The 16,791-nt window shown below is 34.5% G+C and overlaps 1 protein-coding gene across 1 annotated transcript in view; it reads left to right on the forward strand.

Moving 5' to 3' along the window:
• LOC149532529 (FAM91 carboxy-terminus protein) overlaps window positions 1-16,791 on the forward strand; it is a 170,019-nt gene that overhangs the window by 66,292 nt on the left and 86,936 nt on the right. The window contains exons 6-9 of the mRNA XM_089804375.1: window positions 3,459-3,581; window positions 4,056-4,209; window positions 14,929-14,989; window positions 15,233-15,618. Of these exons, the coding sequence (XP_089660501.1) occupies window positions 3,459-3,581; window positions 4,056-4,209; window positions 14,929-14,989; window positions 15,233-15,618 (724 nt within the window). The remainder of the gene's footprint in view (window positions 1-3,458; window positions 3,582-4,055; window positions 4,210-14,928; window positions 14,990-15,232; window positions 15,619-16,791) is intronic.

Here is a 16,791-nt window from a genome sequence, read left to right on the forward strand (position 1 = left end):
CGGACTGTGAAGGCTTCAAAAATCAAGCAAAGACTCAACATAAAGCAAAACAAAAACAACTTGATGAAGGCCTTCAGTAAAATGATTCATTATATCAATTGATATTGATTGGTTGATCAATATTAACCAATTAAATAATGAACTAAATTCAGAGAAATGCGAAACTAAGCTTGAAAAAGTTTCATACTGTTAACTACATTTTGTGATGACAAAATGCAGGACAACAATGCCAATAAGTATAGGTGTTTGAAGTATGGATTAGATACTTATTGAACACTTTGGAAAGATTGAAATGTTTAAGACTTCTTGTATTTTAGGCAAAAAATTGGCCAAAATCGAGTTTAAGATGGTCGATTGCATGTGGGCAAAAAGAGGCTTTTGCTTTCGGTGACCAAGAATGCAAGTTGGATGCATATGGGTATGTACAAGATGAGAGTTTGGGTGCTTTAAAATGTGAGTTTTCACCCAAATCCGGTTTTCTAGATGTCATTGCATGTGGTGAAAACTACTTATTTTACATTGTGTAAAATCTGCAATCAGGTGTAAAGAGTGTGATTACATGTACAAGAAAGTGGGAAATAAGCGAGTTTGGAAAATGGATAAAGTGTGGGAGATGGAAACATGGAAATGCACTTGCATTCTCGGGTGAAAAACTTCAACTTTTCTCCAAAAACAATAAAAAAAAAGCAATAAACAAGAAAGAGAAAACTAAAAACAAAACAACAACTTACCTCTTGCTATTGACTCAAACATGACACACTTTAAAATATCCCTTTACATGCAATTTTTGTGTTTGGAATTTGGAAGAGTTTTTGCATCTACAATGAGAGTTAGTTAAAGACAAAATACAAAAGACAAGGGCTGCATTTGAACAAATAGACAAAAATGAGCCAAACAATACAATATTGTAGCAAAACAAGTAAAAACTACAAAAAAAGTTGAATCCTTCTACTTATTTGGAGCTTAGTGAGCCAAAAAAGGAGGAAAGAGGAAGTTTGGATGAACAAGTCTTCTCCAAAACCGGGCTCTCCAAGTGCAAACCCATGCAACAGCCAAGAGTCTGAAAAATTTAGAGTTCTAATGCAAATTGTGGTCTCCAAGGGCAAAGACATGTGCATGAATAAGCAAGATGTTATTGCAACCTTCTTCCTTCAAACGTTTTTGATGTGAATCAGACTTAGAAGTCCCAAGAACCTGAGCGTTTTTTCTTCAAGATGCCAAAAACATGGTCTCAAACACCCTTTGCATGCAAATGTTTTTGGAAAATGCATGTATATGGGCTTTTTTGGTGAAAAACGTGCTTTAAAAATGCTTTTGCATGAGACGTTTTTGCATGTATTGGTGAAAAACATGGACTCTAGATGCATTTACATGAGGAGGAAATATATGAGGAGAAAATGCATACATTTGTGACTTCTAATGCAAATCATTCTCTAAAGATGCCATTACATGGAATGTTTTTAGAGGAATTCATGCCCTCAATGGCAAATTAGACTCTTGGGATGCAAACACATGGTTTATTTTTCCTTTTAATTCCAGCGTTTTCTTCTTATGAGCAAAATCAAACTCCTCAAGACACATGAAGCAAATGCATATGCTAAGTGAATTTATAGTGCAAATCACACTCTTGGAGGGCTTTTACATGTGACGTTTTGGCTGGAAAATGTATTTTACATGCAAATCAGACTCTTGACATGTGAACGCATGTTTTATTTTATGCTCTTTCATTTGCCTAAGTCAAACATATCTCTTCAAGAGAAAAATCGCACTCTCCAAGTGCAATGACATGTTTTTTAATTTTTGGCTTTCAAGTGCAAATCACACTTTAGAGATGTTATTGCATGTTTTAAAAATACTCTCCAAGGGTAAATCACACTCTCCAAGGGTGATTGCATGTTTTATTTTTGCCTTTACATGCAAATTGCACTCTTCGAGGGTGATTGCATGTTACATGCCTTTTGAAATAACACGCACTTGGGTGTCCAAGGTGAATCTCACTCTCTAGATGCATTTGCATGTAACATGTTATAAGAAAAGACATGTTGTTGAGTTGCATCACTTAAGTAATCTATTTAGCACATGTCAAATTGATAATTGAGCAAATATCACTTAAAGGGGTCAAGTATCATAATTACAGTATATATTTTACATATAACGCACAAATATGTTTAAAAAACAACATTCTACTTAAATGTTTAAAAATAAAACATGAAAGTAAATCTCAACATCAAAATAGACTATAAAGTGACTTAAGTGAAATATTAAAAAGTAGTTCAAAATCAAAATATAACATAAAGTGCACTATAATGACTTAGTGATAAATTTAAGTTATAAAGTAACTTAAACACAAAATGTAAAGTGAATTTAAGTTATATTTTTCAAAAAGTGCAACTCAACATTAGAATATAACATCATTAAAAAAAAATATGCAATTGAGCTTGGATAGTACACTTTTTGGGTAGTTAAATAGTCATATCTTTTGACTAACAAGTTCAATTAAGCCCTAAGATATACCGAATCAAAGAGAAACATGAAAGCAAGAGTTTGAAGGAAACAAAAAAACTAAACCAACTAAAACAAACACTCAAAAGTGTAAAAAGGGATGTTGAAGGCCTAAAAAGTCAAGCATAGGCTATCAAAATATAAAAAAACAAAAAGACGTGACGATAGCCCTTAGTGAAAGGATTCATTATATGAATTGGGAACAATTGGTTGATCAATCATAGCCAATTAAATAGTGAATCATCTCAGAGAAGCGCAAAACTCTATTGAAAAAGTTTCATAGTGTTACCTACATTTTGTAGTGACAAGGTGCAGGACAACAGTGGCGATGTAGAGATTTGCAACAAGGATTTTGTATGTTGTAGACACCTGACCCAAGTTTGTTCCTGCTCCCTTCAATACCTGTTGACTTGTTGCTGCCTTTTAGACTAAAATGAAGAACTGGAGTCAATATGTGTCTTGCCTTTGTTCCTAATATTGGTTCAGTGTGGAAGCAACACCGGTATTTGTGTTCATAACTAAAGCAGCGATCTAATTGCAGAAGCGGACAAGCATCATGAAAATAAAATTTGAAGCATTGCTGTCTCATATGAAGCATGGCTAAGTGCAATGTTCTTGGCGACATGAATATGATAACTCCATGCGCATTTAAATTTATAACTTAAGAACTGAAAAGAGAATTAGTGACTTTCTGCAATTGGACGACATAACATGTGTTAATGACAAATGTAGATTTATATAATCCATTGCTCTTATTTTATTTGTAATTGGTTATCATCTTTGTTTGAGCAATTTTTTAAAATGCCATGGGACTAGAAATTCAAAGCTTGCTTAGATTACTCTTTTTTGTGTGTTTTTTTATATTAATCAGCTTTTGCTGGAATAAAATAAAACTAAGCTATTTTTCTGGGGTTATTATTTTATTTTTGTTAACTGGAATAATGATCCTCATGCAGAAAATTATGTGGAAGATTAACAAATCAATAGTCAAGGAGTTCCTGCTAACAGAGCCAGTTGATTTCCCAATTGAACCATGGTGGGGTGTCTGTCTTGTCAACTTTACCTTGGAGGAATTTCGGGTGAGTTTGAGTCTGCTCCATAAAATGTAGTTGTCACTATTCTCCTGCTTGCATGAAAGTCAAAAAATAAATTTTCGATATGCTTCTTTTTCAGTGGATACATTGCTATCATTATAGGAACAGAAGTTCAATTTAATATCTTGGCTAGTTGGAAAGTGTTGGTGCTGCAAGTTGATATTTGTACCAATGATGTAGTCTGATTACCTTGACTACAACTACTCTTCTGACTCCTACTAAAGGTTTTCTTTACAGAAGACTTTATTTGTAGCTGCTTCTTGTTTGTTTGTTGGCATGTATTACTTATCTGATTATTATTATGTTTTTATGTATGCTTAGTTGAATATATTTGCATGCTTATCTACAATTATAGAATAACATTCAATGGTACAAGCATGTTGGTTTCTTATGCATTCAGGTTAAATTAAAAATCTGTTATTCAGGCTCTAAATTCTTTAATCATATCTTCTTGGATAGAAACTCACAGAAGATGAGATGGCAACAATAGACAAAATCTGTAAAGAGGAGGCAAATTTGTTTGTGTTGTTTGATCCTCAAATAATACTTGGGTTATATCGAAGAGGATTAGTGTACTTTGATGTCCCAGTTTATCCAGATGATCGGTTTAAAGGTCAGTCACCTTCTCGTTTCTCATTTTCATGCCCATCTGTAATTTGGCTGAGAATACATGCGGTAAAAAATTATGTGTATTTTGTAGTTTATATAGTTTGCTCATCGAATATTGTTATTACTGCTCCTGGTCTTGTTGCCCAGTGATTTTGTTAAAATAATAGAACATAACGTCCTTTTTGACTAAGTTGATTCTTCACACTATAACAAGAAAACCCCAAACCTCTTTGTTATGTAGTTTTGTTTTTGTATATAAATACCATTTCAGAACAGAAAGAGAGGCTGCCTACTAATTGTTGCTATATACTTTTTATGCAAGATATGTTATAGAGGCATATTTGTTTGGTTATTGCTGATTTATTAAATTTTGACAGAAATTATTATTTTTTCTTATTAAATCAATTTTTAAGTGTTTCTGTTGGACACAAATAGATTCTACTAATCATCTCATGTGATCAAGTAGATGAATTAGACTGAAAAGAAGAGAAAGTTAAATAGCTCATTATGAGTATTAAATGTCTTCTCTCAAATATAGCAAGAAAAAAAGATCGAACTAAATCAAGACTAAAATCTATGGAGCCAAAAAACTTAATAGGAGGTTTAAAGCCTAGAGAAATTAGTATGCTTAAAGCCACCCATATTAAAATAATAACACGAAAGAAATCACAGACTTTAAACAGAACTGCTAGTAGAGGCAAATAAAGAAGGTGATATGGAGTGAGGCTCTAGTATAGATCATAACGAAGATTATCAATTCTATTAACATTCTTCTTGACCATTAGAAAAGGGCCAATACAAAATTTGTTGATGCCTTAAAGATATTGACATTTTTTGAGGGGGTTGAACTATCTTAGATAGAAGTTAGGTGCAGTACTATTAGCATCTATAATCAATAATCTTTTGGGTAGACAAAATATTGGTAAGGTTGTTTGCTTGAAGAATAGTTGTCTCTTCACATTTGGGCAAGAATATAACATATGTTGCGCCAAGTAGCCAATATTAGAAATTTTCGACAAATGAGACTCGCATGGACTCAACAAGTTGCAAGTTGAGTCCGACCTGGTCAGTCCTAGGGATCGAGCTTGGATTCAGTTGAATTTGTTCAAGAGTCACTGAGACCCCTCACTTGTACTTGCCTAGCATCATCAAATTGCTTTAAATCTTGACCATCTTTGAAAAAACTAATAAAATTTCAATGCTTTTGGTTTATGACCTGTCCCCCCAAAATAGAAGAAACATAATATCTAATTCCCCATCTTTATCTTCAAGTCAATCTTGTTCTCTTCATTAGAATGTATAAATGAAATATAACATTTAAAGTATAAGGAATGTGACTTATATGTCATGTTTCATGTATATATTGGCAGGATGTTTGAGAGTGGTTTTAGATCCCTAGGAGTTATGATGCAAATCTAGATTTGAGAAGATCTTAGAATTTTTTAGACAGTCAAATTTTAGTAAACAATGGGCTCTTATTAGAATTTTCTTGCTCTCTATCTCCCCTATACTCTAGACTTATCTCTCTCCTTATCGCTATTCATGTATTCCCCTCTCTACCTCTTTCTATCTCACACTCTCCTCTCTCCCTTCTTAGTCTCTCTCTTTCTCACCCTCAAGTAGAGCTACCTCAACCTCGTTTTGGTGATACCCCCAGTCCATCATCTAACTGTAAGTCTAAGGTAGTAGAGGCCGATGATAAATTGTGATAAAACACATCTGCATAGTACATATCTCTTGTTGCAAATATTTGTATATATTCATAGTCAAAAGTATTCTATGGCTGTTGTAGTATCCAAGACCTACCTTAGACACCATAGACATATAGCTATTGTTTTGATATTTGTTTGGAACATTTGATGTCATGGGTTTCATGTGCCATGAGTTTTTTATACATTTGGGAATTTTTTAATATCTAAGTGTGCTTTTTCATTCTGCTAAAATTTGCATTTACACTTATGTGATCAAGGTATACTTGTATGTGCAATCAAATTAGCATCTATTTGATGATGTTATTGTGTCTTTAAGGTTTACTTAATAAGAGTGCATGAAACCAGATTTAAATCCATCAAAGTTTTTGAATTCCTTCGATTTTCTACTTTGTTGAGACATCCTTGAGTCTTGTCAAGGCCTGATAGTCCAAGTCCAATTTATGCTTGCCAAGTCCAAGTGACGCAACCTCCTCTAGGTTGGAGGGTGTGAAAACAGACTTTTCAGCCAAGCTGCTAAATATTTTAGTGGAAGCGCAACATGACACAAGATTTGATAGGAAGTCAACTTCGTTATTCATCAATAATTGATTACATGTCGGGCTGTAAGGCCTTCCCGGCTACGACCAAATACAAAGCATTTACAGTAACAGTTCTGCAAGATCTCACAAGATCCAAACAAACCCTAGCTAGCCTAGATTTATAACTCCATAACAATTTGGTAGAACCCCAAGAAAGATCTAAACTTGTGCTCGCAAGCCACCAGGTAACCTTCTTGTTTCCTAAGCCTACACTTAGCTACTAGCTTTGCTACTTTTTGCCCCTTCCAACTGTTCCTCGCTAGCTAACTCGCTACTTCCTTTCCCCTCTTCTGACTGCCTACAAGACTACCCAAAATTGTTCTTTTATACTTGCATGTCCACAAGTTGGCCTATTGCAAATAGAACTCTCTGGAACACAAGATGCCTTAAGTCAGCTTACAACAACCATTAAATACACAGGAGAAAGAGTCAAGCCCAAGAATAGGTCCTCACGAATCCCACAATTATCCACGTCACTATCAAATACAACACAAATTAAATGCACTAGTTAGTTGACCAAACATTCAAGAACAATTAGTTGGTGAATCAAATCATTGAGCATCAACAACAAGAACCACCAAACATACCTAGCACATTCATCCACCGAGCTCCGAGTTGATTGAGAACGAGTTCTATCGAGTGGAACATCGAGTCCCTTTAGCATAACCAAGTCCCCCTCGTGAACGCGAGGAAACTACATCTTCAAACTGAGAGCTACTACTCAAGTGACTGAGCATCACCAATCTTCAACCGAGTTCACCAACACCAAGATTAAAAGCCATTGCAACATACAGGATTGCCAACTACCCCAAGATGCTCCTACATCTCCAAGACGGGTATGGATCTTGTAACTATGATTAGAATTGATATTAGCACGAGTTATATTCTTGTGTTTGTAATTGTTAATATTTTGAAGATTCTAGTTGTTGATTTGAAAAAGTTACAAGGATTATCTTGTATTCTTTCACCCCTTCTCAATATAAGCTTGTGCTCATTAGCTATTTGCATAAGAACATTATCTCATAGTCTACAAGCATCTGCATTAATGCTTGAGTACTTCATGCCCATATTGTCAAATGGGTGTTTTACATTTCTTACCTTTTAATTGTAAAAAGAAAGTCTCTCTGTGTCTCTATCTCTATTTCGATCTTATATTCAAGAATGAAGTACTTGATTAAAGAAGTGACGAGTCATAAAAAATTGATTAATGTCTTTTTAACTAGGAGGGTTATAAACAATTTATTAACTTTTACAACCACTTTATTAGCTCAAGTTCCACCATGAAAGTCGTGCATCATATCTTAAAACATGTGCTTCGAAGGTGATAGCTTTTTAACAATCTTCATAATTTAAGATTTTTGAGAACATCATGGACATTGACAACACATTGAGCAATTGTGGGGGATGAACATGCTACTGAATTTTCCTTTTTTTTAAGTTACAAAATTTATACTTGTGCTTGACTAGATTGTTGGCATTCTCCAAATAGATGGTGGTAGAATTAAAGATTATTAGAAATTCTACATGGTTGTCCCATTTGATTTGTTTGATTAGTTGAGTAAGGTACGTTGTTAAAAAGTTTACAACATCCTTATAGTTAGAGTGCCAACATGAAAGCTGTTGACAATGTAAAATGCCTATTATTATGTTGTAGTAATATTGGTTATCCAATAATGTATTACTTGTTTGCATTAAGTGTTTGCCAACTTTGTGTAGTTAAATGCACATCGATAGTTTGATGATTGTGTTCCTCTTGGCAACCATCGACTCTTCTAAATATATTGTATAGAGTCAAGGAAGAAGTGTGATCCATTTGGATTGATTTGATCCTTGGATAACCATCTGTAGCCATGCTTCATAAAGATCTGTATGTTTTTTAAAGGTCTCAACTTGGGCTTGCAACACTGTTGTTGGGCCCTACTTGATGCAGCTAGGATCAGAGAACCCCCAAGGGAGATGTCTAACCTTGCAGCAAGAGTAAGCAACAATAGACTTGCGCAAACAAACTTAACAAGAAAAGGGACAATATGGAATAATATCACTGGATTATCATCAAATTGGCCTACAAATGCAATTATTACATTGCCAATGTCAATAGACAATTGCTAGCCAATTCATAGTTGATCATCCCTCAAAATTATAAACCTAACATTCCAATTGCTTCCAAACTACCTTCGACAATTGATCACATTTACCTCATAGATTGTGCTATCCTTGCTAGCCACTTAGGTTTACTTTAACTGCAACCCCTATCCTACTTATATACAAGATCACCAAGCACAAGTTGACTTATCTAATCAAAATTCTCCAAGATAAGAAAACATATTAGAAACAGATATCTTAGAACCCAAATCATAATAATAGTCTTCATAAGAATAAATCTTGCCTTGCAAACATGTAAGAGGGTCTATGAAAAGTATTACAACATAGAACAATGCACCAATATGCATCGCAAGTTTATCCTACTAAAGCTACCAAAACATCAACATATACTATATCTCATATATCTAATATACATATATATCTATTTATTATCAATAATACTAATGCCCCATGGTAATAATAGTATAGGATAGATGTCAAATGTGCCGATAGGCGATTCAAATATTTGATTTCATTGATTGGAATCATCTGATTGAAGCTAAAATCATTAAGACTCCTTCTTAGCTAAGGATTTTGATTTCTATCCGAACAAAAAACAACACAGTGTACAATTGTTACCTCACGGTAACATCAAGAGTATGGTATGCCCAAGAATATCAACCATACTCATATCTTTTCTTGGTATGCACATTGACATCACGTCTCATGATCTCTACTAAGAAGATATCTAACATAGATGATAGATCCATCATTTAGATGTTACCTTATGGTATCATAAAAAGTATGATCTAACCATGAGTATCAACCATAGGCTATTCACCATACTTATGTCTTCCTTGGTATGTGCACTGGCATCAAGTCTCATGATGCCTACCAAAGAAAATATCTGCACATGGTGTCTCCATATACTAAGTCTCATGATGTCTACTGAGTCTCAACCCCTTGACCTCATCGTCCAAGGTTGCCTTTAATGAAATGTGAAGCTCCCTCTTGATATAGAAGGTTACTCATAATCTCAATCATCAAAGATATCTTGCTTCAAGAGTCTTTTATTAACTGACATGATTCATATGTGGCTGAAGGTACTAGATCCAAGATCTCTTTGGAGTTAGTATCATAAGATCAAGTCCTAGAGCAAATGGTTATATGATCATCTTTATATTTGACCAAAATCCTATTGCAGTCTGCTCCCTCTCATTGCAAGATCCCCTCGACTTTATTTCATAATCTCGGATGTTATAACCCACAAAAATGCCTCAACAACATTCCTAATGCACCCATTCTCTTCTTCCTCGAAAAATCATCCTTAGGGACCAAAGAAAAAAGAAAACAAATAGCTCTTATAGTATATTCAGAAATACAAATAAGAGATTGACTGCAATAAGAAAATAAAAATAGTACTCAAAAGGCCATGGAAATACTTATCTCATTATTTTGGAGCAAATGTTAATCAACATCCTTCAGTTTGGTCAATTGTTTATAGAGCACAAATTATGTATCCTCAAATAGCTGTAGATTTGAGCATCTCCAAGTCTATCAGACTCTTTCAAATGTCTATTGAATGTAACCATTTCTCTGCATGTGCGCAATCATTCCTCCGTTTACTCTTTTTAAATGTGTGTGTGTCATTGTGCTTAATGGAGTTATTTGAGTAAACAATAAACCTTGTGTTTATTCTAAATATCATCTCATACAAGTGTAATGCCAGGAAAGTTTGCATCTTCAATCTCCACATAGAATATACCATCCCCATCCACGATACCTTCACTAGAGTACCCACAAATGGTGTGACCCACACCATCTAAAACCTACCCAATTTGCTGCATTTCCTTAAAATACTCCATAGCCATTTTCTTGCATTTTCTTCATGAGAACTCTTGCATTTTCAATCTTTCCTTTAATGTATTGTCCATTCGTGGAAGAAGTATAACTCAAAACATTGGGAACCAAACCCATATCAGACATAGCATTCATGAACTTGAAAGCTTCATCCAAGGGACCATTATTACAATAAGCATCAAGTAAAGTATTTTTAAATGACAATATCAGGAGAAACCCTCCTTGGTCTCATTTTATTAATAACTTCTTTGTATTTTCAAGATTCCCTTCTCTGCACAAAGCCTTTATCATTATGTTGAACATATAAACATTTAAGGAAATCTAGTTCTTTAGAACTTCCATGTAAATCCTTCAAGTCGACTATTGTAGGTAATTATGGATGGTGAGAAGCCAGAACTCCTGTTCCTATGAAACACAATTTTATTCCAAAGTTTGGCTCCAATATATTTATCCCTATAATTGTTAGAAGACGGTCAACGGGTTTTCTCACTTCCTATTCGATATTAGTGCCTTCCCAATGTTCCTGATGATTGACATCGACCGTGCTGATTAAACATCTCAACCCACTATGTTAATTAACAAATGAATATAGATAAGAATTATAGAAAGTTCGTGTTCAGTACCACCATCAAGGCCCTTCATGACCAGATTCCTCGAGCAAGAAAGTTGAGGATTAAAAATATTCACCTCGTGAGCCAAAACTATTCTTGGGCTACATATAAATAAACAAGCACCTACAAAGTCAATTAGAATGAGGCCTTATCTCTGATCTCTAAGTGCAGAAGCTTGTTATAACAATGGTTGTTCTGGTAAATATAAATCCCAAGCAAGTTATATAACTGCTGCATACACAGCTTCATGAATGGTCAAAGTACCTTTATACTACCTTGGCGCTTTAAACTTTAGTACCACACTGCATATTTGATTTTAGGGGAAAGACAACTTCAGGGTTTCTTGCCATAGATTTGTAGCTATCAACTGTCGCAAGGCATCATATTTTGAACAGGCCTATGTATCATCAATAGTCAAATCTGTTATTCCTGAGGACCATTGACTCAACTTTATACTCAACGAAAAACTTCACTATGAAAAGCCCACCTTATTTGGGTGGCATTGAGTGATGATTCGATTAACATCTCAACCAGATTAGATCGGGTGCAATGTTTGTAACAGTGAGATACTCCCATGCCACATCTTTTATACAAAGATTGTTTTGGTAGGTCTAGAAGATAAAGGGATTAATTTTGAAAATGGTGCTCCATGAACGCCGCTACCCCAATTTAAGAGAGCTTGGTGTCGATGACAGTAGTGCACTCTTTGAATCAATAATTGTACGGAAGAGCAATCGGTGTACAAAAATCATGCTGGTATTGAAAGAAATAAAGAATTGTAATTTTACAGTCTGACATAATGTAATGTATTGCAACAACACTGTCGTGTAGTTTTGTTTATTTCAATGTTTTTGAATCTTCTTGAAACCCCCCTCCATGGAAATTAACTTCTGTGTCATGTAATTCCCAAGTGCTCATATTCACGTTGTGTAGGTGGTAAATATGCATGCCATTACATGAATATACTCGTAAAAGGAGGGCTCCATTGCATGATACATAACTTTAAAGGTAAAGGGTGGATGTGGGTATGTTTACGAGCTTGTGCCAAACTCAGCAAACTCATTGTACAAAGAAAATATCCTCATTCTGCTTCAGCTTCTGGTATGAAACCTTCTATTGCAATTCGTATGCACTTGTTGGCTAGTTCCTGATATTAATGTTGAGTACATTAAAGGCTCTGCAGCCACCTTCATGCTGCATTTCACTATTTTCCCCCAATAGTTTGAACTGCCTAATTAATTTTATCATACAATGAAGATATGGGATCTTATGTTGTAAATAATATCTAAAATCTCACAGGCCTGGTACGGAACCTGCTCTGATACCATGTTAACGTTTATTTAGAGATATGCTTTCTATTTGAGATGATATGATATACCTCTGTTGTAACTTGTAATAGCACTTATTTTGTTTCTGTGTGTTTCGAGTTACCTTCTCAATGAATATATATATATATAATATTAAGAGACATGTCTCTTATTACTTCCCATTAGTTATTACAAATAATATTTGTTTAAGGTATTTTCATGGTTAAAATATGTGATATATATATATATATATATATATATATATATATATATATATATATATATATATATATATATATATATATATATATATATATATATATATATATAATCAACAATACTAATGCTCCATGATAATAATAGTGTAGGATATATATCAAATGTTTAAGACCGATAGGCTATTCAAACATTTGATTTAATCGATCAGAATCATCTGATCAAAGCTACAGTCATTAAAACCCAGATTATGCCATAAGGATCATATAAGAAAATGAGCCAACTGGATCAATCGCAAGAAACAACAGAAAATGTTTCTAGTGAACATTGAAACAAAAAACTAGAAAGGAAATATTTTTGGGTTATGCAAGATTGCCAACGACCCAAGAATGCTCCTGCATCACCATTGAGAGTGCTGCCACCAAAGCACTTGCAAGGGCTGTTGCCTTGACCCCACTAGTGGCATTGCCTTAGACCCCCATTGCACTCATTAAATATGTCAAGTACACTACATGTTTGAGTTTGCAAGGTACACTTCCAAGTTTGTGTACAAGACTTTGCTAATATAACATGTTTATTTGTTATCTAGAAGACAACTCTTTTGGGGGGATGATGTAGTCAATGTGCCATCCCTATTAATATACCTCAGACCCCCATTGCACTCATTAAATATGTCAAGTACACTGCATGTTTGAGTTTGCAAGGTACACTTCCAAGTTTGTGTACAAGACTTCGTAAATATAACATGTTTATTTGTTATCTAGAAGACAACTCTTTTGGGGGGATGATGTAGTCAATGTGCCATACCTATTATTATGTTTTGATTATGTTTTAATTGTTTGTGTTAAGTATTTGTTCGCTTCGGATAGTTATAAGCATTAATTGGTTAACAATATGTTTCCTCTTGGCATCAATCAAGTCTTTAAAATAGACCATGTATCATCAAGGAAAGTAGGATGTTTTTGTCAGATCTTCTATCCTTGGCTGTCCATTTCTGATCTTCTGTTGTTATAATTTAATGTGCAAATAAAGATATATTTGTCTCCGACATACGATATGCACTGTCATCTCTATCATTAATTCATTTATTCATTAAATCAGATAGAGCAGTAAACAATCTCATTGCTTGATTTTGAAGGTTGTGCTTGTAGCTTTGACTCAACCAAATCAATGACCTTCTATGGTTTGTCTACCTTTCTTTTGTAAAGTTGAGGGTTCTATTGTATTTTATAATAATAGTCGCATTTGAATCTATGATACTGATAATATAATACTTCATCATTGATCGATAACATTATGATAATGATAAAGATAATTGCTCAAGTCATTGATTTTGGTCTCCAATTCCAAATCCACTTGCTATAATCAAATTTCTCATATGAGAAGAGATCCCTATAACTAGTGGGGATCTAGGAGTTCAGACCCCAATGGGATGGAAGGGTTGAGGGGTAGCGCCCGTCATGGAGTTTGAGGGAAATGACCCTAGCAGAGTTGAGGGGTAGTGCCCCTACCACAAAGCCCAAACTAAGGCCTTTGAAACCACACAAAACTTCATGTTGCAAACTATATTCACAACCTTATCACTAAAGGAGACATAATGTAGTTTGGCACATTTTTTGTGTGAGGAAATCTGAGGGGCATTCAAACATTTATAGGAAAAATTGTCAGTTTTTAAATTGTTCATGTCTCATTCCTTTTGCATTTTCAGCAAGTTTTATGTCAAAGCCACCAAGTTTTGGGGGAGTATTTGCCAAAACAATACATGTGCTCACTAGAAACTCAGCGGATCTGACTTGTGAGTTGACTCTAAAGTAGCCCAATGAGTTGAAAAGTTGGCAATACCAACTTGTTGAGTTTCCCAACTATGGTTGATATGATCACATTTTTAGGGAGAAGTTGCCTGCTCTAGTTACTCTATATGCCCAGAGCCTGGTCTTCTAGAGTATTTTAGCAAGATTTGTAATGACAGATCTTTTTGGAACTCCTTCAGCTTTCTCAACCTCATTTCAATACTCAATAAGAAATGTTTAGAGAAATGGATATAGATGTAAAAATTAACTTTAATCTTTGCAATATGAGATGCTTTTGTATTTAGCATCATATATTCTTTTTTGTTCATGTTTGAGTTGAAATTGTGAAAAATGAAAAAAAAAAATGGTGTTGAAATTTTCTGGAGTATTCAGTTCTTGAGCTTGAGGGATTCTTTGTACTGGTTTCCTCATTTAAAATACCCTTTTGATTTTGCACACTTTTATATTTCTGTATGAAAATGTTTAATTACTATGTGTTTGTGATTTAAAATTGTTAGAAAGGGTATTGTTCCTTCTACTCACTTCATCATTTGGCCTAATACTCAGTTTCCAAGCTTGAAGGATTTGTCTCCAATAGGGAACAGTCATATGAAGATCCTACAGAAGAGTGAGTTGTGAATTGCTTCAGTTTCACTCTCATATGAACTCTTTTGTGGTGTTTGGGTATGGAGTATTTAATATGGTTGTGATTTTTATATGTTTATGTTTCTATTATGTATATTGAAATGAATGCAGGTGTTCTTTTGGCACATTGATTTTAATAATAATATTTCCCCAATCTAGGATAAGGATGGACACTTTTTTTAGTACTATGTAATTTTTTTCTGATACTTTGAGATCTATTTTCCAGGCTATTATATGCTGTTTTTGTGGTTTCAAGTGAGCATGCAACAGTTGCTGAACTAGCCACAACATTACAGGCCGATTTACCTCATCTTCAAGCTGCTGCATCATTTGCATGTCGCCTAGGATGGGCAGTAAAAGTCCTTGATCCAGAATCAGTTCTTCAAGATTCAAGCATACCTGGCTCCCCAAGTGGTTTAATCAATGATGACGAGGATTGCACTAATTTGACAGGCCTCGGCATTGAGAACCCATTGGGAGGAAAAAATTCAGATTTCCTGCCAGATGGAAGCAGCATAGATAGCACGAAGTCATCTTCCAGCTCTGTGCGTGTTGCATTTATTGTTGATGCTAACATAACATCATATCTAATGATGGGTTCAGTATCTCCTGGTATATACCTGAACTATTTAATTTTAAGTGACAACTCAATTAATATGAAGTAGTGAATGTTGTAGATTTTTTATTCATTTTTTCCTGGATTCGATTGCATAGCATGGCTAGATAAAATATTGTGCTCCCTTTCTAGTAAGAAGTTTCTGTAGAACTTCTTCAGGCATAGATGCTTACTTTTATTTTCAAAAGCAGTTTAGGTCATGGAATGTTAGTTCTTAGTTCACAGCCATACGCTAGATAATGCAGACGTGATGTTCTTGAATAGTGCTTGTGATGTCCAATGCTTATATAATATATTATATAAGAAGTGAAAAGTTGAAAACATAGTCAATGTCTTTTTAAATATCTTAAAATGATTAGATTTATTCTAGATCAGAATATTGCAAATCTTTCCTAATTTTCTTGAGTAATATTCTCTCAATCAATTTGTTTTCTTTGCAGATTATAATCTGAAAGAAAGTATTTACTATTTCAATGCAGAGTAATGATACTCACCACGAGTCAGGCGAATTGCCTGGGTCAGCCAGTCGGGTAACCTCAGCCGGGTCAAATTGGCCTTTAACCCTGGCTCAGCGGGTCACCTTGGGTGATTTGCTTGACTCTCCTGACCTGGCTGACTTGCCTAGCTGACTCAGCTGACTCGCCTAGCTGACTCGGCTGACTCACCTGACTCGCCTGACTTTTAATTTTAGTTTAAAAAAAAAATTCTTAATACATCTAAAATTTACCTTTGTACTTATGTAATCGATGTATGTTTATGTAATTGATCAAATTACCTTCTATTTCATGATGTTATTGTGTCTTTAAGCTTTATTTAATAATGGGTGCATGAAATGTTCTTTAAATCCTAAACAATCTCTAAATTTCAAGGGTTTTGTCACTCTTCTGACATCTGAATGATAAGTTCAATGTTAAATTTGAATATTTGATGATGATTGAGTACTTGGAGAGACTAGCATTGATTGATTACTGTAATGCTTTCTAGACCTATCAGGTTGTGTATATGTATAATTCGTAAAGGCATGCCAATGAATGGACATGTCTCCACTCATGAATAGACATGCCTCCACGTGAGTGGAGACATGTCCATTCATTGAGATGTCTTTCACTTAACTGATACCTTGTGTTACTTTAATACTGCTGTTTCAAATTTGCACTAACTCTTAATTA

This window comes from Cupressus sempervirens, chromosome 10 (genome assembly GCF_028749045.1).
Source record: "Cupressus sempervirens isolate cs-2001-9-10 chromosome 10, ASM2874904v1, whole genome shotgun sequence".
Taxonomy (NCBI): domain Eukaryota; kingdom Viridiplantae; phylum Streptophyta; class Pinopsida; order Cupressales; family Cupressaceae; genus Cupressus; species Cupressus sempervirens.